Here is a 23496-nt window from a genome sequence, read left to right on the forward strand (position 1 = left end):
GGTGGCACCTCTGAGCTGTGTCCTGTGGGACTGGCCCCTTTTGTTTAGAGCATCACCAAACACAGTGTCGAGATCAGCCCAGTGTCTCTGCCCAGTGAACCTACATCCGCTGTGCGCTCAGAGCCGGGCTGTCCATGCTGCTGTTCAGTACAGGTTGCATGCATGAAGGATGAAGGTCTTGGCCTGTCTGGGGCTTTTGCCTTTTTTTTTTTTTTCTGAGATGGAGTCTCACTCTGTCACCCAGACTGGAGTCCAGTGGCGCGATCTCAGCTCACTGCAAACTCTGTCTACTGGGTTCAAACAATTCTCCTGCCTCAGTCTCCCCAGTAGCTGGGATTACAGGCACCTGCCACCATGCCTGGCTAATTTTTTTGTATTTTTAGTAGAGACAGAGTTTTGCCACGTTGGCCAAGCTGGTCTCGAACTCCTGACCACAGGTGATCCTCCCACCTCAACCTCCCAAAGTGCTAGAATTACAGGCATAAGCCATCTTGCCAGCTGCCTGCCTTTCTTTGTTTCTCTCTTTCTTCCTTCCTTTCTTTCTTTCTTTCCTTCTTTTTCTTTTCTTCCTTCCCTTTTTCTTCCTTCCTTCCTACCTTCCTGTCTTGCTGCGTTCCTGCCTCCCTGCCTTCTTGCCTTCCTGCCTTCTTGCATTCCTCTCTCTTTCTTTCCTTTCTTTCTTTCTTTTTTGGAGACAAGAGTCTCCCTCTGTCCCCCAGGCTGGAGTGCACGATCAGCTCGCTGCAACCCCCACCTCCTGGGTTCAAGTGATTCTCATCCCTCAGCTCCTGAGTAGCTGGGATTACAGGTGCCGCCACCACACCCGGCTAATTTTTGTATTTTTAGTAGAGACAGGGTTTCACCATGTTGGCCAGGCTGGTCTTGAACTCCCGACCTCAGGTGATCCGCCCACCTCAGCCTCCCAAAGCACTGGGATATAGGCGTGAGCCACTGAGACCAGCCATCCCAGGTAACTTCTGACATTTGCTGACCCCTCACTATGTGCTCATTATCACTTCAAAACCCCATGCAGTTGATCCTTTATTAGACCCATTTTGCAGGTTAGGAAACTGAGGTGAGCAGAGGTGAAGGCCCTGCCAGGTCACAGGAGCAGCAGGTGGCAGAGCTGGAGTTGGGCTCAAGCTAGTGCCAAGTGTGCCCTGTTGGCCACTGTCCTTAAAAATGTGTGACCCAAAGGGTCCCAAAGAGCCACATTAACCCGTGGCTGGTGTCATCCTCTTCGGGTTTAGGATCAGCGGGTTTTGGGCACTGGAGCCACCTCTTCGGCAAACAGCTTGAGGGAGAAATCGAGGGCGGGGGCCGCCTGGGTCAGCATCCCCATGGAGATGACGTCTATGTGTGGCCCGCAGAACTGGGGGAGGTTGTCCAGGGTGATGCCCCCGCTGGCTTCCACGGCCACACTCGGGAACTGGGTCTTCAGCGCAGCAGCCGTGGGGTGCAGCTCCTGCGGGACACAAGCCAAGGGGAGGTGAGAGCCCACCACAGACCCCCTCCCCAGAGGCAGAGCCCACCTCACCTCCGGCTTGAAGTTGTCCAGCAGGACGAGGTCAGCGCCCACCTCGGCTGCCTGCACGGCCTCCTGCAGGCTGCTGCATTCCACCTCCACCTTCAGGGCGAAGTCAGCCGCCTGCCGGGCCACCCGCACTGCCTGCCAGGCAGCCAGGAGGAGGAGAGTGAGGACTGGGCCCAGAGCCTGGCACTGGGGCTCAGGGAGCCGGGAGGGAGAGGGTGAGGGTGGGGTCCAGGGCTGGCACTGGGCATGGGGAGCTGGGATTGGCATTTGAAAGGCCCTGGATGGACCATGAGCTTGGGGTTAATAAGGACACCAGACATTAGGGCCTTTTTGTTTTGTTTTGTTTTTGAGACAGGTCTCGCTCTGTCACCCAGGCTGGAGTGCAGTGGTGCAATCATAGCTCACTGCAGCCTCCGCCTCCTGGGAGCAAGTGATCCTCCCACCTTCGCCTCCCAAGTAGCTGGGACTACAGGTGCTTGCCCACAAGCATGGCTAATTTTTTCATTTTTCGTAGAGACTGGATCTTGCTATGTGGCCCAGACTGGTCTCAAACTCCCAGCCTCAAATAATCCCCCTACCTGGGCCTCCCAAATTGCTGGATTACAGGCATGAGCCACCATGCCCAGCTGGGATGTTTTGTTTTATTGTAGTTTAAAATGACCACTTTTGTGGGTCAAAAAGTGGCTAAATATCAGCAATGCATTTGGACCTGAGTTCAGTTTGACTCCGAATATTAAAGTTAGAAGAGGTCTTCAAGGAAATTTCACAGATGGGAAATTAGGTGCAGAGGGTTAGAGGGATGGGCTCGAGGCTGTGGTGCCAGCGACACTGGCTTCCCCCGGGCTGTCCTTTGCTCTTGAACATCACACCACACAGCAGCAGAACAAAGATAAAGAAGCAACTCCAGAGCCAGCCTTGGTGGCTCACGCCTGTAATCCCAGCACTTTGGGAGGCCAAGGTAGGAGGGTTGCTTGAGTCCAGGAGTTTGAGACCAGCCTGAGCAACATAGTGAGAGCCCCTCTCTAAAATTCATAAATAAATAAACAAATGGCTGAGCAAACTGGCTCACGCCTGTAATCCTAGCACTTTGAGAGGCTGAGGCAGGTGAATCACCTGAGATTAGGAGTTCGAGACCAGTCTGGCCAACATGGCAAAACTCCATCTCTACTAAAAAATACAAAAATTAGCCGGGCATGGTGGCAGGTGCCTGTAATCCCAGCTACTTGGGAGACTGAGGCAGGAGAATCGCTTGAATCCAGGGGTCAGAGGTTGCATCGAGCCGAGATCAAGTCACTTCACTCCAGCCTGCGCAAAACAGTGAGAATCCGTCTCAAAAGAAAAAAAAAAGAAAGAAAGAAAAGAAAAATTGGCCAGTGAGGTGGAGCATGCCCATAGATCCAGCTACTCGAGAGACTGAGGCAATATCTCCAGAAAAACAAAGCAAGCGCAGCTCCCCTTTAATTTAGCTTTACTGGATGAGCTCTACTGAGCCCAGCTTAGATGGAGGAGCCGAGGTGGGAAGAGTCTTGCATTGCTGACTCTAGGCCATGGCTGTTCACCAGGTCCTGGCTGGGGGCTCTGGGGAGGGGAGGGGTGTGTTGAGGGCGAGGTTGGACCACGGACAGGCAGGACTGGCACCTTCTCCACGCCACCAGCGGCCACCACATGGTTGTCCTTCACCATCACCAGCCCTCCCAGGTCGTAGCGGTGCGAGGCGGCCCCGCCCACCAGCAGCCCATACTTCTCCACCAGCCGGAAGCCTGGTGTGGTCTTCCTCGTGCCCGCCACGTGCCCGGTCCAGCCGGCCCCCCTGGCGGCCTCTACTGCAGCAGCCGCAGCACTGGCAATGCCACTGCAGCGGGCCAGCATGTTGAGGGCCACCCGTTCCCCCAGCAGCAGGCAGTGGGCAGGGCCCCGGACCTCAGCCACCCTGGCCACCGGCACCAGCTTCGATCCCTCAGGGAGGAACCAGGAGACTTGGCAGTTGAGTTGGGTAAAGATGGCGTCAAAGAAAGGCCGCCCTGCCAGTACCCCAGGGGATTTGGCCCACAGCACCGCCTGCGAGGGGCCTGCTCCGCTGACCAAGGCTGCGTAGTTGAGCCCTGGGCAGTCCTCTCGGAGCCAGCTGTCCACCAGGGCTGCCAGGGTGACGGGAGGCAGCAGCAGCGCCAGGCCTGGGGGGGAAAGAGAACAGCTGTTGGGTTTGGCTGCCTCTCCTGCTGTCAGTGGTCATTGTCAAAATATTTAACAACCAGTGAAACTGGGCCCTGGACCATCAGCGTCAAGATCTCAAGATCGAGGAGCCCCAGGGGAGAGGCTGCTTGAGGAAAGGGGGTGTGGGGGGAAAGGGATTTGTGGGGGCGAGGGTGGGAGAGTGCTGTGGGCTGGACGAGGTCACTGAGCACCTAGTATAATTTAAACCTCTGGCTGGGCACGGTGACTCACTGTAATCCCAGCACTTTGGGAGGCAGGCAGATCACTTGAGGTCAGGAGTTCAAGACCAGCCTGGCCAACATGGTCTCTACTAAAAATACAAAAATTAGCCAGGCGTGGTGGCGGGCACCTGTAATCCCAGCTACTCAGGGGGCTGAGGCAAGAGAGTTGCTTGAACCTGGGAGGTGGAGGTTGCAGTGAGCTGAGGTCACACCACTGCATTCCAGCCTGGGTGACAAAGCAAGACTCCATCTAAAAAATATATAAATAAATAAATAATAAATAAAATGAGGATGACGGGGCTGGGCATAGTGGCTCATGCCTGTAATCCCAGCACTTTGGGAGACTGAGGTGGGTGGATCACCTGAGGTCAGGAGTTCAAGACCAGCCTGGCCAACATGGTGAAACCCCGAAAAAATATTAGCCAGGTGTGGTGGTGCTTGCCTGTAACCCCAGCCACTTGGGAGGTTGAGGCAGGAGAATCGCTTGAACCCAGGAGATGGAGGTTGAAGTCAGCCGAGGTCGCGCCACTGCACTCCAGCCTGGGCGACAGAGCAAAACTTTGTCTCAAAAAATAATAATAATAATAATAAGGATGATGGGGAGGTGGGGAAGGTTAATGGTTACAAAAAAATAGAAAGAATGAATAAGCCGGGCGCGGTGGCTCACGCCTGTAATCCCAGCACTGTGGGAGGCCGAGGCGGGTGGATCACGAGGTCAAGAGATCGAGACCATCCTGGTCAACATGGTGAAACCCCGTCTCTACCAAAAATACAAAAAAATTAGCTGGGCATGGTGGCGCGTGCCTGTAATCCCAGCTACTCAGGAGGCTGAGGCAGGAGAATTGCCTGAACCCAGGAGGCGGAGGTTGCGGTGAGCCGAGATCGCGCCATTGCACTCCAGCCTGGGTAACATGAGTGAAACTCCATCTCAAAAAAAAAAAAAAAAAAAAAAAAAAAAAGAATGAATAAGACCTGCTATTTGCTAGCACATCGGGGTGACGATAGTCAATAAAAACTGTACATTTCAAAATAAATAAAATAATGCAATTGGATTGTAACACAAAGGATAAATGCTTGAGGGGATGGTCACCCCATTCTCCGTGATGTAATTTTTCTTTTTTCTTTTCTTTTTTCTTTTTTTGAGACAGAGTCTCTCTTGTTGCCCAGGCTGGAGTGCAGTGCCGCGATCTCGGCTTACTTCAACCTCCGCCTTCCGGATTCAAGCGATTCTCCTGCCTCAGCCTTCGTAGTGGCTGGGGTTAAGGCACCCGCCACCATGCCCGGCTAATTTTGTATTTTTAGTAGAGACAGGGTTTCCCCATGTTGGCCAGGCTGGTCCCGAACTCCTGATCTCAAGTAATCCGCCTACCTCGGCCTCCCAAAGTGTTGGGATAAGAAGCGTGAGCCACCGCGCCCGGCTACAAACATTTTTTTTAAAAATAAGGATGGTGGACAAGGTGAAGGTCGCTCGCGCCCTGAGCTGAGCCGGTGATGGGCCCTGCCCGGCTGCCGGCAGAGGCAAACCCAGGCGTGTTGCGACAGCGCCATCTGTCGGCAGGGAGAAGACCTGCAGTCTCATGGGCACCCGCCATCCGTGGTCTTTGCTTCCCCTTGAGGAGGACACAAAGCCCGCGAGGGTGTTTGATTTAGCGCACACACATGTACACGCACACGCATGTGCACACGCACACAGCACACTTGTGCTCCAAGTGCAAGTGAAGGCGAGACATCCTGGCTTGCTCAGCTCTCAGAAACAGGCCCTCTGCTGTCTCCTTCCCCAAGCCAAGCTGCTCAGTCTCCACCCACTCACCACCGCGCTTCCCCTCCGAGCCACAGGCCTCGGGGACTGCACCGGGCTGTCTTCCCCGCCTTCCCTCCCACTTCTGCCCCAGATGGTTCCTGTCCCTCCACTAAGAGCCAGCTGTACCGAGGCTGGGTGCTGTCTCCGTTGGTCACATCCAGCTACGGAAAAGGCCTGGGAGCAAATGGGGAGGCAGAGCTTAACCCCCCGCCCCCACTGAATTCAAACTAGGTGCAGTGCGGTGGCGGCGAGCACTGCAGCCTCAGCTGCCCAGGCTTAAGCAATCCTCTCGCCTCAGCTTCCCAAGGAGCTGGGACTACAGGTGCACACCGCCATGCCCGGCTAATTTTTGTACATTTTTTGTTATAGAGTCGGGGGGGGGGGGTCTCACTATATTCCCCAGGCTGGTCTTGAACTCCCAGGCTCAAGCAATTCTTGTACCTTCGCTTCCCAAAGTCCTGGGATTACAGGAGTGAGCCGCTGAGCCACTGTGCCCAGCCTGATTTTTTTTTTTTTTTTTTTTTTTTTTTGAGACAGAGTTTCACTCTTTTGCCCAGTCTGGAGTGCAGTGGTGCACTGGGCTCACTGCAACCTCCATCCAGCGAGGTTCAAGTGATTCTCCTGCCTCAGCCTCCCTAGTAGATGGGATTACAGGCGCCAGCCACTATGCCCGGCTAATTTTTGTATTTTTAGTTTCACCATGTTGGCCAAACCAGTCTTGAACTCCTGACTTCAGGCAATCTGCCCACCTTGGCCTCCCAAGGTGCTGGGATTACAGGTGCCAGCCACCACACCCAGCCACTTTGCTAAAGAAGCTATACATACAGCCAAGAATCACCTCGGAAAAAAGCTCAACATCACTGATCAATAGAGAAATGCAAATCAAAACCACAGTGAGATACCATCTCACGCCAGTCAGGATGACTATTATTATTTTTTTTTTTTTTGGAGATGGAGACTTGCTCTGTCGCCCAGGCTGGAGTCCAGTGGCACGATCTTGGCTCATTGCAACCTCCACCTCCTGGGTTCAAGCAATTCTCCTGCCTCAGCCTCCCGAGTAGCTGGGACTACAGGCGCGTGCCACCACACCCAGCTTATTTTTTTGTATTTTTAGTAGAGACAAGGTTTCACCGTGTTAGCCAGGATGGTTTAGATCTTCTGACCTCGTGATCCTCTGCCTCCCAAAGTGCTGGGATTCCAGGTTGAGCCACCGCGCCTGGCCAGGATGGCTATTATGAAAAAGTAAAACACCAAAACAAAACAGATGCTGGCGAGGTTGCGGAGAAAAAGGAACACTTATACGCTGTTGGTGGGAGGGTAAATTAGTTAAACCATTGTGGAGGACAGTGCGGCAATTTCTCAAAGACCAAAACCAGAAATATCATTTGACCCAGCAATCCCATTACAGGATATATACCCAAAGGACTATAAATCATTCTGTTATAAAGACACATCACAGCACTGTTCACAACAGGAAAGATATGATTCAACCTAAATGCCCATCAATGGTAGACTGGATAAAGAAATTGTGGTACATATACACCATGGAATACTATGCAGCCATAAAAAATGAGATCACATTCTTTGTAAGGACATGGACAGAGCTGAAGGCCATTATCCTCAGCAAATGAACTCAGGAACAGAAAACCAGATACCACGTGTTCTCACTTATAAGTGGGAGCTAAATGGTGAGAACACATGGACACATAGACGGGAAAAACACACACTGGGGCCTTTCAGAGAGGGGAAGGTGGGAGGAGGGAGAGGATCAGGAGAAAGAACTAATGGGTATCAGGCTTAAGACCTGGGCGACTAAATAATCTGTCCAACCCCCATGACACAAGTGTACCCATGTAACAAACCTTGCACATGTACCCCTGAACTTAAAAGTTAAATTTAAGACTGGGCATGGTGGCTCATGCCTGTAATTCCAGCACTTTGGGAGGCGAACATGGTCTCTACTAAAATCACCTGAGGTCAAGACCAGCCTGTCCAAGACGGCAAAACCCCATCCCTACTAAAAACACAAAAAGTAGCCAGGTATGGTGGCGGGCACCTGTAATCCCAGCTACTTGGAAGGCTGAGGCAGGAGAATCGCTTGAACCCAGGAAGTAGAGGTTGCAGTGAGCTGAGATTGTGCCATTGCAATCCATCCTGGGTGACAGAACAAGATTTGGTCTCAAAAAAAAAGTTAAATTTAAAAACAAAAAATGAGCCTGAAGTCAGGAGTTCAAGACCAGCCTGCCCAATATGACAAAGCCCCGTCCCTACTAAAAACACAAAAATTAGCCAGGTATGGTGTCAGGCACCTGTAATCCCAGCTACTCAGGAGGCTGAAGCACGAGAATCACTTGAACCCAGGAGGTAAAGTTTGCAGTGAGTCGAGATTGCACCACTGCACTCCAGCCTGGGCAACGGAGTGTCTCTAAATAAAGAAATAAAGTTAATTTTTATTGGCTTGCTGAGACAGAGGTTCTGTCTATAGCCAAACCCCACTCAGGCTCCCTCAGCTCTTTTCCAATGAGGCCTTGGACTTCGTGTTCACCTCTGCATCATCCAGTTTCAGCTAGAATCCTGCTAAGTCAGCTTAGCCAGTCCCCCATCCTCCGCATCTGATCCCTCCCCATCCCTGATGCAGGTCCTCATCCTCCACCCTCCCCCACGTGCTGTCTGACCACCTCAGCCTGCCTTTAGCAAGAATCCTGTTAGGTTAGTCTTGTCAGAATCCCCCAGCCCCCAATGCTTCCTTGCGGTATGTTCCATCCACCGCCCGCCACTCTGCTCGTTGGCTATATCCCCCATGCTGTACTCAGAGTTCAGCCCAGTTCTAATCTAAGGTCTCTCCTCCCCTACAGCAATAGTCTGGAGTACAATATGTTTTTGCTGTTTTAACTATTGTCTAGTTCTGGTTCGTTTTTTTTTTTTTTTTTTTTTTTTTTTTTTAGATGGAGTCTTGCTCTGTCGCCAGGCTGGAGTGCAGTGGCACAATCTCAGCTCACTGCAACCTCCACCTCCCAGGTTCAAGTGATTCTCCTGCCTCAGCCTCCCGAGTAGCTGGGATTACAGGCGCGCACCACTAGCTAATTTTCATATTTTTAGTAGAGACAGGGTTTCACCATGTTGGCCAGGATGTCTCGATTTCCTGACCCCGTGATCTTCCTGTCTCAGCCTCCCAAAGTGCTGAGATCACAGGTGTGAGCCACCGCGCCCAGCCTAGTTCTGGTTTTCTTCGATCACTCTCCTGCTGAAAACTGAACTTTCACGGTTTCAGCTCGGGTTCTCTTGACTGTTTTGTTTCTTTCTTTCTGAGAAAGAGTGCAGTGCAGTGGTGCAATCATGCTCACTGCAGCCTTGAACTCCTGGGCTCATGTGATCCTCTCACCTCAGCCTCCCGAGTAGCTGCACCGCCAGTAATTTTTAAAATATTTTTGTAGAGACAAGGTCTCAAACTCCTGGCGTTTTAAAAGTTTATTTTTATTTTTTATTTTTTTGAGACAGAGTCTCGCTCTGTTGCCCAGACTAGAGTGCAGTGGCACGCAATGGAAAAGGGGTGGAGCCCTGAGCTCTGGCAGTGGCTGTACCCTCACTGCAGCCTCCGCCTCCCGAGTAGCTGAGATTACAGGAGCATACACCACGCCTGGTTAATTTTTGTATTTTTAGTATGGATGGGGTTTCACCATATTGGCCAGGCTTATCTTGAACTCCTGGCCTCATGTGATCCGCCCATCTCGGCCTCCCAAATTGCTGAAATTACAGGCGTGAGCCACTGCACCTGGCCTCCAACTCCTGGCCTTGTCATCCTGTCATCCTCCCACCTTGGCCTCCCAGAGTGCTGGGATTAACAGACATGAGCCGCCACACCTGGCAACTTCTTTCCATTTCTCATTGATTCTCTGACACTTTCTCATTGAGTGCCTGCACTGTGCCAGGTGCTAATAATTGCTGGGCATGGAGGCGACAGCATGCACAGCTCTTTCTCTTACCCGTCAGGCCTTATCCTACGCAGGACTGTGCCTCTGCCTGGAAGCCATTTCCCTTATCCTCATCCCCAGTCTCCCCCTTCAGCCTTTATTCCTCTTGCAGGTCTTCCCTTAAACATCACTTCCTGGCCGGGCGCAGTGGCTCACGCCTGTAATCCCAACACTTGGGAGGCTGAGGCAGGTGGATCACTTGAGGTCAGAAGTTCAAGACCAGCCTGACCAACATGGTAAAACCCCATCTCTACTAAAAATACAAAATTATCTGGGTGTGGTGGCGCGCATCTGTAATCCTAGCTACTCAGGAGGCTGGGCAGGAGAAGAGCTTGAACCCAGGAGGTGGAGGTTGCAGTGTGCCGAGATCACACCACTGCACTCCAGCCTGGGTGACAGAGAGAGACTCCATCTTAAACAACAAAAAAGAAATAACTGAAGTGTTTCTCACGTGTGGTGGACGCACAGAAGAAATGACTAAGTGTCCCCGAGGATGGGCGAGTGACGTTTGCCAGGCAGAGGTGTGGAGTGGAGGCTGACATTTGGGGCTGAGAAAACTGAGAAGTGTACAGGCAGACAGTGGTGGGGTGGGGTAGTGTGGGAGTCACAGGTGACATGGCAGGCGGGGAGGCCACAGGGAGAAAGAACTAAACTATTTCGCTGAAGAGTTTGGCCAGATCCCAGGAGCTATCACAGAATTTCATTTTCTCGGCCGGGCGTGGTGGCTCACACCCATAATCCCAGCATTTTGGGAGGCCGAGGCAGATGGATCACGTGAGGTCAGGAGCTTGAGACCAACCTGACCAACATGGTGAAACCCCATCTCTACTAAAACATACAAAATTAGCCCAGTGAGGTGGTGCATGCCTGTAATCCCAGCTACTCAGGAGGCTGAGGCAGGAGAATCGGTTGAACCGGGGAAGTGGAGGTTGCAGTGAACTAAGATCCTACCACTACACTACAGCCTAGGCAACGAAGGCAAAACTCCATCTCAAAAAAAAAAAATCATTTTTTTTTTTATTTTTATTTCTTTTTTTTTTCCTTTTTTTTTTTTTTTTTTAAGATGGGGTTTCACCATCATCATGGCCAGGCTGGTCTTGAACTCCTGACCTCAGGTGATCCACCCACCTCGGCCTCCCAAAGTGCTAGGATTGCAGGCGTGAGCCACCGTGCCCAGCCTATTTTTTTATTTTCAAGTAGAGGTGGTGGCGGGGGCGGTCTCGCTATATTGCCCAGGCTGGTCTTGAACTCCTGGGCTCAAGCAGTCCCTCCCACCTCAGCCTCCCAAAGTGCCAGGATTACAAGTGAAAGCCACCAGGCCTGGCCCATCACAGAAATTTAAAAGAGGGACTGATATGATTATAATTTTCCTCCAGAAGGGCCACTCTGTCAGCCAGCAACTGGAGACAAATCAGGGGGTAAAAGAAGGCTGAAGTAGCTTTGGCCAGACAAAAAGTAAGCTGGGTGTGGTGGCTCACACCTGCAATCCCAGGACTTTGGGAGGCCGAGGCAGGAGGGCCACTTGAGGCCTGGGCAACGTAGTGGGACACTGTCTCCACGAATAATTTTTTTTTTTTTTTGAGATGGAGTCTCACTCCGTCACCTGGGCTGGAGTGCAATGGCATGAGCTTGGCTCACCACAACCTCTGCCTCCCAGGTTCAACAGATTCTCCTGCCTCAGCCTCCCGAGTAGCTGGGATTACAGGCATGCACCATCATGCCCGGCTAATTTTTATATTTCTGTAGAGACAGGGTTTTACCATATTGGCCAGGCTGGTTCTTGAATTCTTGACCTCAAGTGATCTACCCGCCTCGGCCTTCCAAAATGCTGGGATTACAGACGTGAGCCACTGCACCTGGCCAACAAATAATTAGCTGATTTAGCTAATTAGCTAATTTAGCTAATTATTTGTTGGCCAGGTGCATGGCTCACACCTATAATAAAAAAAAAAAAAAAAAAAAAGAGATGGAGGCCTGAACTTCAGCGGTAGATCTGGGGTAGATTTGAGAGCTGTTTCCCAAAGGGAATCTCCCAGAATTTGCAGCTAGGGAGATGTGGAAGCCTTGGGCATCTGTCCTGGGTAGCTGAGAGCTGCCAGGAGTCATTCTGGGAGAAGAGCAGGCAGGGTGGAGGTGGGGACATCAGGAGGGGCGGTGACCGTGCTGAGTGCCATGGTGTGCCAGCCGTGGCGTGCCAGCCAAGGGCACCCCAGTTCCCCTCTGTGATCTCATCTGGAACTCACCACAGGTATTCTTCCCATTTCACAAGAACAGAAGCTGAATCCCAAAGCGTTTCCAGAACCATGCCCTGGTGAAACAGCTTAGCATCAGCAGAGCTCAGGCTACTAAAATGGGTTTAGTTTTGCAGAGGTTAAGGCTGAGGCCGCAGCAGGAGATGTGGATGGCGGTGCCCAGAGGGCGGTAGGGGATGGCTCTGGAGGTCAGAAGGGTTGCTGCAGTGAGGAGTGGGGATTGGGGAGTCGCCAGCGCAGGCAGATGGTGACTGTACATACCAGCAGATGCGATCACACAGAGCAGGGAGGAAGACGGGAAGGGATTTGGGAAACATTAGCCATTAAAGGGCAGGACGAGTGCAGCGGCTCACGCCTGTAATCCTGGCACTTTGGGAGGCTGAGACAGGAGGATTGCTTGAGCTCCGGAGTTTGAGACCAACCTGCGCAACAGAGTGAGACCCCGTCTCTACAAAATATAAAAGATGAAAAAGTTTGGCCAGGCACAGTGGCTCACACCTCTAATCCCAGTACTTTTAAGAGGCTGAGGTGGGTGGATCACCCAAGGTCAGGAGTTCAAGACCAGCCTGGCCAATATGGTAAAACCCTGCCTCTACTAAAAATACAAAAATTAGCCAGTCATGGTGGCGGGCGACTGTAATCCCAGCTCCTCAGGAGGCTGAGACAGGAGAATTGCTTGAACCTGGGAGTGATTGCAGTGAGCCGAGATCCCAGCTGTAATTCCAGCTACTCGGGAGGCTGAGACAGGAGAATCGCTTGAACACGGAGGTTGCAGTGAGCCGAGATCATACCATTGCACTCCAGCCTGAGCAAAAAGAGCAAAACTCTGTCTCAAAAAAACAAAAGAAAAAGTTAGCTGGGCATGGGGGTGCATACCTGTAGTCCCAGCTGCTCGCCAGCTACTCAAGAGGTTGAGGCTTGAGCCCAGGAGCTGGAGGCTGCAGTGAGCTGATATCACCCCACTGCACTCCAGCCTGGGTGACACAGCAGGCCACAATCTCTAAAATAAAGTAATAAGATGAAGAACCCACAAGGGCATGTCCCACAAAAAGAGAAGCAGCGTCAGGAGTGGGTGCCTGGGAAGGAGAAGGGGTTTCAGGAAGTGGGAGGTAAGCAGAAGTAAATAGAAGAAGACTGAGGACGGGCTCTGCATTTAGCAATGTGAGGCCTGTGCCAGAGTGGTTTCAGTGCCGCAGGTGGGGGCAGAAGCCACACTGCCATGCTTGAGGAGTGCAGGGAGGCGGGGACGTGGCGGGGTGGGTGTGAACCACTCCCTTCAAGAGAAGTGGACACGGCGGGGCCTCCCCCTGGGCTGTACACCAGAATCATGAAAAGCTTTAAGCTTTTCTTTTTTTTTTTTTTTTTTTTTTTCCTTTTTTTGAGACAGAGTCTCACTCTGTCACCAAGGCTGGAGTGCAGTGGCATGATTTCAGCTCGCTGCAACCTCTGCCTCCCGAGTTCAAGGGATTTTCCTGCCTCAGCCTCCCGAGTAGCTGAGACTGCAGGTGCACGCCACCGCACCCAGCTAATTTTTTATTTTTTATTTTTATTTATTTTTTTTAAAGATGGGGTTTCACCATGTTGGCCAGGCTGGTCTTGAACTCCTGACCTCAGGTGATCCACCCACCTCGGCCTCCCAAAGTGCTAGGATTACAGGCGTGAGCAACCATGCCCTGCCTAATTTTTTATTTTTAGTAAAGACAGGGTTTCACCATGTTGGCCAGGCTAGTCTCGAACTCCTGACCTCAGGTGATCCGCCCACTTCAGCCTCCCAAAGTGCTGGGATTACAAGCTTGAGCCACGAGTCCTGGCCAAGGAGCTTTTTAAACTCTCAGATGCTCAGGTTCATTCCAGATCAGTGAACCAGAATCTCTGGGGGCAGTTTCCAGGGATCCAGGTCGGGGAAGAGCCATTCCCCACCCTGCTCTGTGACTCAGATGCACACGAGGATCAAGAACCACGGCTCAGCCAGGGGTGGTTGCTCCCACCTGTAATCCCAACACTTTGGGAGGCCAAGGCAGGAGGACCACTTGAGGCCAGGAGTTTGAGACCAGCCTGGGCAGCATAGTGAGACCCCATCTCTGCAAAAACGATTTAAACATTAGCTGGGCACTGTGACACATGCCTGTAGTCCTAGCTACTCAGAAGGCTGAGGTGGAAGGATCCTTTGAGCCCAGGAGTTGGAGGCTGCAGTGGGCTATGATGGAGCTACTGCACGCTGACCTAGGCAACAGGTGAGACCCTGCCTCAGGGGAAAAAAAAAAAAACCAATAACCAATGCTCTCATGAGGCCACATATTGGCCGGGTGCAGTGGTCATGCCTGTAATCCCAGCACTTTGGGAAGCCGAGGCGGGCAGATCACCTGAGGTCAGGAGTTTGAGACCAGCCTGGCCAACATGGTGAAACTCCATCTCTACTAAAAAAAATACAAAAATTAGTGTGGTGGTGCACGCCTGTAATCCCAGCTACTCGGGAGGCTGAGGTGAGAGAATCGCTTGAACCCAGGAGGTCGCAGTGAGCAGAGATCATCATACCACTGTACATTAGCCAGGGCAATAGAGCGAGACTCCGTCTCAAAAAAGAAAAGCCCCCAGTGTGGTGGCTCATACCTGTAATCTCAGCATTCTGGGGCATTTGAGACCAGCCTGGTCAATATAGCAAGACCCCCATATCTAAATTAAACACTTTTTAATAGAAAAAGTAAAATTAAAGAAAGTTTCAAAGACTCTTAAAACATATACTAATCAATCACAAAGTGTAGATTTTACTTGGATCCTAATTCAAACAAACCAAAAGCAAATTAGACTATTTATGAAACTATTAGAATCTGGACATTGACTGGATGTTTGATAACACCAAGGAAAGTTTTAAAGTTTAGTTTTGACCATAGTATTGTGGTTGTAGTAAAAAGAAAAGTCTTTATCTTTTAGAGAAAAAAAAACATACTGACATGTTCACATATGAAAAAATTTGAGCCAGGCACAGTGGCTCATGCTTGTAATCCCAACACTTTGGGAGGCCAAGGTAGGAGGATCACTTGAGGCTGGGAGTTTGAGACCAGCCTGGGCAACATAGCAAGACTCTATCTCTTTAAAAAAAAAAAAAAAAAATTATTAGCCAGGGGTGGTGGCACATGCCTGTAGTCCCAGCTTCTCCACAGACTGAGGTGGGAGAATCATTTGAGCCCAGGGGTTGGAGGCTACAGCCAGTGAGCTATGATCATGTTACTGCATACCAACCAGCCTGGATGACAGAACAAGACCCTTTCTAAAAAGCAGAAGAGGCTGGGTGCAGTGGCTCACACCTGTAATCCCAGCATTTTGGGAGGCTGAGGTGGGCGGATCACCTGAGGTCAGGAGTTTGGGACCAGACCGGCCAACATGGTGAAACCCTATCTCTATTAAAAATTTAAAAATTAGCCACGCATGGTGGTGCACGCCTGCAGTCCCAGCTACTCAGGAGGCTGAGGCAGTAGAATCGCTTGAACACGGGAGGCGGAGGTTGCGGTGAGCGGAGATCACACCACTATGCTCCAGCCTGGGTGACAGAACAAGACTCTGTTAAAAGAAGAAAAAAAGACAATACCGGACGGGTAGAGAGAGGGTGGGCGGGGCTGGGCTGGCGGCGCACGCATGCTTGTTGCAGTTGGTGGTTGGGGCTCCGCATGCTTTCCTGTCTACTCTCCTGTATGTTTGACATTCTCTATGATAAAAAGTGAGAAAAATAAGGAAAGGAGAGAAAGGGTCTCCACTTGAGACGGGGTCACAGAACGTTCTTTTAGGGTGATGTAGATGAAAAAAACAACGCTGTTTCTTTTCCATATGTTCAGTCAACACAGAACACTTCTGCGACCAGTTGTATGGGTTTTTTTCCCCCACATCATGCAATTCTCCAACAGTAGCTGTGTGTCCTACAATTCACTTCAGTTGTGACCATAACCAGAGTTAGTGCAGACCTCACAGCAAAAGGGCTCAGTCCCGCCAGACTGTCCCCCACTTCAGACATCAATCTCAAGTAGTATGAGATTCCCAGGCTACCCGCAACTTCTGTGTGACTTGGCTACAGATCAGAGGTTCTCATGACTCCTGCTTGGATTTGATCATTGCTAAAGTAGTGATCCCAGGAAAACAGTTTACTACTGCTGGTGTATTACAACACTTTTTTTTGTTTGTTTTGTATTGTTTTGTTTTCTATTTTTCATTTTTTTGAGACATAGCCTCACTCTGTTGCCCAAGCTGGAGTACAGTGGCACAATCTCAGCTCACTGCAACCTCTGCCGCCCAGGTTCAAGTGATTTTCCTGCCTCAACCTCCTGAGTAGCTGGGATTACAAGCACAGGCAATCACGCTCGGCTAATTTTTGTATTTTTAGTAGAGACAGGGTTTCACCATGTTGGCCAGGCTGGTCTCGAATTCCTAACCTCAAGTGATCCATTCGCCTCCGCCTCCCAATGTGTTGGGATTGCAGGCGTGAGCCATTGCGCCCAGCCTGTTTTGTTTTTTAGGTAGGGTCTTTCTCTGTTGCCCAACTGGAGTGCAGTGGATATTCACAGGCTCGAGGATTGCACACGAGGCTGAGGTGGGAAGACTCCTTGAGCCCAGGAGTTCGAGACTGCAGAGAGCCGTGATCACACCACTGCACCCCAGCCTGGATAGCAAAGTCTTGGGCTCAGGCGATCCTCCTGCCTCAGCCTCCTGAGTAAGAGACTACAGGTGCACCACCACACCTGGCTTACAAAGGCTTTGTCAAATGACACAAATGAACAGCCGGCTTGAAGAAAGGCATAGGGCAGGGTATGGGGAAGGGGCTTCCATGCCCTCTCCTGGGTACCACCCTCCTCCTGGTACCTTTACCCGTCCTATAACACAGAGCTCTCCTAACTTCTTATTTCAGAGATTCCTGTGGAGACATCATCACACAGGCATGAGAGTTAAATCAATCTCTGGCCCCTCTCCCCTTCCCAGAAGATAGAGGATGCCGCTGATCGTTCCAAGCTTCTAATCATTGCAGGATCTCTCTAGTGACTGGCCCCCTTCCAGAAGCCCACCGAGAGTCGCCTCATTAGAACAAAAGACCCTCCGATCACCCAGAAATTCCAAGGGAGTAGGAGCTCGTCAGGATCTTGGGTCGAAGATCAAATATTAGGCCTGGTGGCCCACATCTGTTTCCCAGCACTTTAGGAGGCCATGGAGAGGGAATCGCTTGAGGCCAGGAGTTCGAGTCCAGCCTGGCAACGTAGCAAGACTCCATCATTACATATTTTAAAAATTAGCCATCATGGTGGCTGATGCCAGTAATCCCAGCACTCTGGGAGGCTGAGGCAGGCAGAATGCTTGAGCATAGTAATTCGAGACCGGCCTGAGCAACATAACGAAACCCTATCTCTACAAAAAAACTAGGCCAGTGTGGTGGTGCACACCTATAGTCCCAGCTACTCGGGAGGCTGAAGTGGGAGGATTCCTTGAGCCCAGGAGTTCGAGATTACAGAGAGCCATGACCGCACCACTGCACCCCAGCCTGGAGAGCAAAGTGAGATCCCGTCTCAACTTAAAAAACCAACAACGAAGATCAGATATTAGAACGAGGGATTCTCCTTGCACCTCTATTGCTCAGGAAATTCCAAGGATTCTAGGTGCTCTACACCAGGAACCAGGGGTAAAGAGGACAATACATATTTCTTATTATAAATCACACCACCAGTGGGTAGGACAGTGGTTCTGAACCTCTGCCGCACAATTAAATCATATGGCAAGTTCCAGGCCCTCCCCCTAAAGATTCTGATATAATTGGTTTGAAATATGGCAAAATAATTCTAACTTTAGAAGAACTGAGAGCTCCTGAGCCACAGGAACATAATAATAGCTACCATGCATTGGTGCCTACTGCGTGCCTGGTGCTTCTCACACCTCATCCCAAACCTCACCTGCAGGGCCTCAAGGTGGATGTTGTTTGTATTTGTAGGTGGAAAACCGAGGCCAGGCGTGGTGGCTCACGCCTGTAATCCCAACACTTTCAGAGGCCGAGGAGGGAGGATCACTTGAGGTCAGGAGTGTGAGACCAGCCTGGCCAACATGGTGAAACCCGTCTCTACTAAAATACAAAAACATAAAAAAGAATTGGCCAGGCTTGGTGGTGGACGCCTGTAATCTCAGCTACTAGGGAGGCTGAGATAGGAGAATTGCTTGAACCCGGGAGGTGGAGGTTGCAGTGAACCAAGATCGCCACATTGCACTCCAGCATGGGTGGCAGAGCGAGACTCGATCACAAAAAAATAAAATAAAATATAAAAAATATAGGTGGCCGGGCGCGGTGGCTCAAGCCTGTAATCCCAGCACTTTGGGAGGCCGAGGCGGGTGGATCACGAGGTCAAGAGATCGAGACCATCCTGGTCAACACGGTGAAACCCCGTCTCTACTAAAAATACAAAAAATTAGCTGGGCATGGTGGCGCGTGCCTGTAATCCCAGCTACTCAGGAGGCTGAGGCAGGAGAATTGCCTGAACCCAGGAGGCGGAGGTTGCGGTGAGCCGAGATCGCGCCATTGCACTCCAGCCTGGGTAACAAGAGCGAAACTCCGTCCCAAAGAAAAAGAAAAAAAAAAAATATATATATATATAGGTGAAGAACCGAGTCTCGGAAGTATAAAGAGGAATTATCTGAAGAGCAGAGTTAGAAAATGCCACAGCTAGACAATGATAAGCATGGGCCCAGGTCTTCCCTTTCCATAGCTGGGTACTTTAGAACTTCATAGCTGCTGGCCAGGCATGGTGGTGTACGCCTGTAATCCCGGCGCTTTGGGAGGGCAAGGGGGGAGGATCACTTGAGGTCAGGAGTTTGAGACCAGCTTGGCCAACATGGTGAAACCTCGTCTCTACAAAAAAAACACAAAAATTAGCAAGGCATAGTGGTACGCGCAGCCTGGGTGACAGAGTGAGACTCCATCTCAAAAAAAAACCCAACATCATAGCTGCGGAGGCCAGGCACAGGGGCACATGGCTGCAGTCCTCTCACTTCGGGAGGCTGAGGTAGGAGGATCACCTAAGCCCAGGATTTGGAAACCAGCCTGACAAACATGACAAAATCCTCATCTCAAAAAAATAAAAAGCCGGCTGGGCGCGGTGGCTCAAGCCTGTAATCCCAGCACTTTGGGAGGCCGAGGCGGGTGGATCATGAGGTCAAGAGATCGAGACCATCCTGGTCAACATGGTGAAACCCCGTCTCTACCAAAAATACAAAAAATTAGCTGGGCATGGTGGTGCGTGCCTGTAATCCCAGCTACTCAGGAGGCTGAGGCAGGAGAATTGCCTGAACCCAGGAGGCGGAGGTTGCGGTGAGCCGAGATCGCGCCATTGCACTCCAGCCTGGGTAACGAGTGAAACTCTGTCTCAAAAAAATAAAATAAATAAAATAAATAAATTAATTAATTAAATAATAGTAAAGTAAGTAAAATTAAAATTTAAAAGGTTAGCCAGGAGTGATGGCATGCAGTTGTAGTCCCAGCTCCTCTTGGGAGGCTGAGGCAGAAGGATCACTTGAATCTAGGAGGTTGACGCTACAGTGAGTCCTGATCACACCACCGCACTCTATCCTGAGCAGCAGAGTGAGCAACAGAACAACTCTGTCTCAAAAAAAAAAAGAACATCAAAGCTGCTTCCCTGTGCAGGGCTCCCCTCTTGCCCCCTTCTTGGAGCTCAGTCATTCTGATCTCTAATAGAGAGGGGGACGGTTACACATTCCATGTCCTCTTTGTGAAAAACAAATAAATACATCTGGGTGTTCCTTTTTTTAGCCTCTGACTCTCTCATGCATTTCCAACAAAAGGGATTCCTGTGGGTAGCTTTGAAAATACGGGGCTCTGCTAATTAGCAGCTGTTACTGAATGGCACTTCATAGAGGGAAAGCTGTTTTTGTGGCTGGCAACGGGAGAGTTGGCCCATCAGAGAAATGCCAGGCAGGCTGCCACATGCTCGGAGAAGGCAGGTGCGCCTGCTGTATCCCACAGCCTCCTAGCCTGGTGGCTGGATGTGTAAAAGGTCTCCCAAAATGCCTGGATTTCAGAGATTAGAGTTTTATCCTGTGGAATATAACCTTGATCCTTCAAGGTGATCCCTCCTTAATTGGTTTCCAAAGTTAATAAAACGCTAATAAAATTGGTATCTTTAAGGCTGGGCACAGTGGCTCACGCCCGTAATCCCACCATTTTGGGAGGACGAGGCGGGTGGATCACTTGAGGTCAGGAGTTTGAGACCAGCCTGGCCAACATGGTGAAACCCCGTCTCTACTAAAAATACAAAAATTAGCCTGGTGTTATGGCAGATACCTGTAATCACAGCTACTTGGGAGGCTGAGGCAGGAGAATTGCTTGAACCCAGGAGGTGGAGGTTGCAGTGAGCTGAGCCTAAGTAACAGATCGAGACTCCATCTCAAAGAAAAAGAAAAAGAAAATGGCATCTCTGCTTGGAGGGGATCAGGGCATCTTGGGATATTATTTGTGCATCTTTTCTCTTTTCAAATCATGTAGACACAGATTGCTGACAACTCTGGCAGAATAGATGAAGATTCTCCCCCCTCTGGTACTGCTGCTGTTCTATTCTGGATTGTTTACTGATGTGTTGTTGTTGCTGTTTACTGCTTTTTGTTTTTGTTTTGTTTTTAGAGACAAGGTCTTGCTCTGTCGTCCAGACTGGGAACGTAGTGGTGCAATCACGGCTCACTGCAGCCCCAACCTCTTGAATTCAAACAATCCTCTTGCATCAGCCTCGGAGAAGCTGGGACCACAGGCACACGCCACCACGCTCAGCTTTTTACCATGTTTCTGTGTTACACCTAACCTACGGGCTGGATGACCCCCGGCAAGGTGGTAACCTCCCTGAGTATCAGTTTCACGTGGAAATTCCAGGGCTGCTGGGAGGACCAAATGAGGCAATTCAATAAAGCGCCTGAGCCAATGCCTGGCCAGGAGCCTCAACCCAGGGGTCTGATTCTGGCAGCTCTGTTCTTCCATCTGTTCATTTGTTGACTCATTTGGCAAACACCAGGTGGAGATAGAGGCTGGTCAGCACTGCAGGTCCCAGATAAATGTCCTTTTCCCCTCCGTTCACTCCCTGGAGAAGTGGCCTCCAAATAGGGCCAAATGTGACCACCCTGCACACCCATGGTAGAAGGAGCCACAGAATCTGAGTGTGGATAGGAGAAGCCGGAAAGCTTGGCTCTGAGAATCGGCTGGAATTGACAGGAAAGGAAGGCTCGCCAGGCAGAGAGAATAGAGAGCGCAGGCCAGGCAGTGGAGACACAGGGCACATGCAGGTGACAGTGCCCAGTGGGCATGGGGAAAGAAGGTGGCAGCCAGGACTGAAATCCAGGTCGGTGTGGTTTCAAAAGAGAAAGACACAATGGAGACTGGAAGGTGCCTGTGTGCCATCCTCCATGGAACCCCCCGAGAGCTGGTTAGGTGCCTGTGTGCCATCCTGCATGGGACCCCCCGAGAGCTGGTTCCACAGCAAAGCCAGAGGGGCCGGGTGTGTGGGGCCAGTAGGCACCCCAAAGGTGGAGGAGGATCCAGGCACCCATGCCTCCCATCATCTGTCCTCCCAACAACCTTGTGAACAGGGAACTATTTTTTTTTCTTTTTTTTTTGAGACAGAGTCTAGCTCTGTCGCCCAGGCTGGAGTGCAGTGGCCCGATCTCGGCTCACTGCAACCTCTGCCACCGGGGTTCAAGCAATTCTCCAGGCTCAGCCTCCAGAGTAACTGGGATTACAGGCATGCACCACCACACTCAGCTAATTTTTGTATGTTTAGTAGAGACGGGGTTTCACCATGTTGGCTAGGCTGGTCTCGAACTCCTGACCTCAGGTGATCCACCCGCCTCGGCCTCCCAAAGTGCTGGAATTACAGGCGTGAGCCACTGTGCCCAGCCAGAACTATTATTGTCATTTTACAGATGGAAGAAAACGAGACTCTGAGAAGCCGCAACCCACCCACAGTCACACAGCCAGCTCCCTGGTGGGGCCTTCTGACCGCAGAGCAGTCCCTGGGTCTGCTCCAGGCAGCGCCTAAGCAGGGAATCACGGGACTCAAGCCCCCTCCCCCACCCAGCTGCAGATGAGACAGGACTTTGTCTCTGCTTCCCTGAGCTACCAGCGAGAGCCGAAGTCCAAGCTGCTCCCCTGCCCAGCCTCCCACTACCAGCCCCCTCAGCCCCTAGGAGATGCCACCTCCTCCAGGCCGCCCTGCCCCTTTCTAGGGCTCAAGCCCCTTCCTTCCCCAGAGCTTCTTTGGGACTTAACACAGAAGGAGAAAGAAGAGTGAAAACGGGCCTCTGGGGCTTGGGCCAGGCTGCAGGGACATGGGGTAGGTAAGGGAGTCAATGACCATGACGGGACCAGAGGAGACATGGAGAGATGGCTCCAGAGGAAGCCAGAGGGGCTGAGATGAGTCAGGATGGGGGTAGGGGCATGCAGTGGGGGGTGGGTGCAGGGACACGGCAGAGAGTGTCCCTTTACCTTCAGCGTCCATGGTGACTTGCAGCTGGCTGGGCTGGTGTGTTGGCTCTCAGGCTCAGGGCTCCCAGAGGCACCAGGCCAGGGGGTGGGGCTGTGGAGGGAGGAAGCAGCCAGCCAGTCCTTCCCAGGCTCTCTGGGCCTCCCTCCTGTCCTCTGCCAGGCCTGCACATTCCTCAGGGTGCCCCCCATGGTCAGAGGAGGGGCTCCAATGGGGAACTCAGAAGCCCTGCCCCAGCCAGTGGAGGAGCCAGAGGCCCTGTTCTCGCCCCACACCCAGTCCTCCTGGCCCTAACCCAGGGTACAAGGCTGTGAATGTAAACATGTGCTCCCTGGTGAGTGCAGGCAGGCATTTTGGATGCTGTGCTGGGAAGATCATGGGCCTTGGACCTGGGTTCAAATCTTAACTCCATCCTTTTTGATCTCAAGAACTTTTTTTACCTTTTTCTGTGCCTCAGTTTCCTTAGCTTTAAAATGGCATAACAGGGCCTGGTGCGGTGGCCCATGCCTGTAACCCCAGCACTTTGGGAGGCCTAGGTGGGTGGATCACCTGACGTCAGGAGTTCGAGACCAGCCTGGCCAACATGGTGAAACCCTGCCTCTACTAAAAATATAAAAATTAGCCAGGCATGGTGGCGAGCACCTGTAATCCCAGCTGCTTGAGAGGCTGAGGCATGAGACTCACTTGAACCCGGGAGGTGGAGGTTGCAGTGAGCCCAGATCATGCCGCTGCACTCCAGCCTGGGTGACAGAGTGAGATTCTGTCTCTAAATAAATAAATAAATAAAATAGCATAACAGGCTGGGTGCAGTGACTCATGCCTGCAATCCCAGTGCTTTGGGAGGCCAAGGCAGGAGGATTGCTTGAGGCCAGGAGTTTGAGAAGTTTGAGGCCAGCCTGGGCATCACAGAGACATAGACAGATCCCATCTCTCCCAAAAAACAGAAAAAAGGAAAAGAAATTCACTAAGTACAGTGGTGCACACCTGTAGGCTGAGATGGG

At 51.3% G+C, this 23496-nt stretch overlaps 1 protein-coding gene across 1 annotated transcript; it reads right to left on the bottom strand.

The window, feature by feature from the left end:
* Positions 1 to 1024: 1024 nt before the first annotated feature.
* On the bottom strand, positions 1025 to 22660 carry QPRT (quinolinate phosphoribosyltransferase). Its single transcript, XM_032243182.1, has 4 exons — positions 22498 to 22660; positions 3173 to 3708; positions 1538 to 1669; positions 1025 to 1465 (listed from the first exon to the last, which is right to left on the bottom strand). Exons 1-4 carry the CDS (start codon positions 22508 to 22510, stop codon positions 1253 to 1255), a joined length of 894 nt encoding a protein of 297 aa, XP_032099073.1. The 5' UTR covers positions 22511 to 22660; the 3' UTR covers positions 1025 to 1252.
* Between the last annotated feature and the right edge of the window lie 836 nt (positions 22661 to 23496).

The sequence above is a fragment of the Sapajus apella genome, unplaced genomic scaffold (genome assembly GCF_009761245.1).
Source record: "Sapajus apella isolate SASKATOON/1434 unplaced genomic scaffold, GSC_monkey_1.0 scaffold51, whole genome shotgun sequence".
In the NCBI taxonomy this organism is placed as follows: domain Eukaryota; kingdom Metazoa; phylum Chordata; class Mammalia; order Primates; family Cebidae; genus Sapajus; species Sapajus apella.

Excerpts from the sequence above, each read along its gene's own strand:
- QPRT (XM_032243182.1), bottom strand. Across the intron at positions 1,670-3,172 it reads CCGCTGGTGGCGTGGAGAAG|GCAGTGCGGGTGGCCCGGCA; the intron begins GTGCCAGTCCTG and ends GCTGCCTGGCAG. Across the intron at positions 1,466-1,537 it reads TGGACAACTTCAAGCCGGAG|GAGCTGCACCCCACGGCTGC; the intron begins GTGAGGTGGGCT and ends TGTGTCCCGCAG.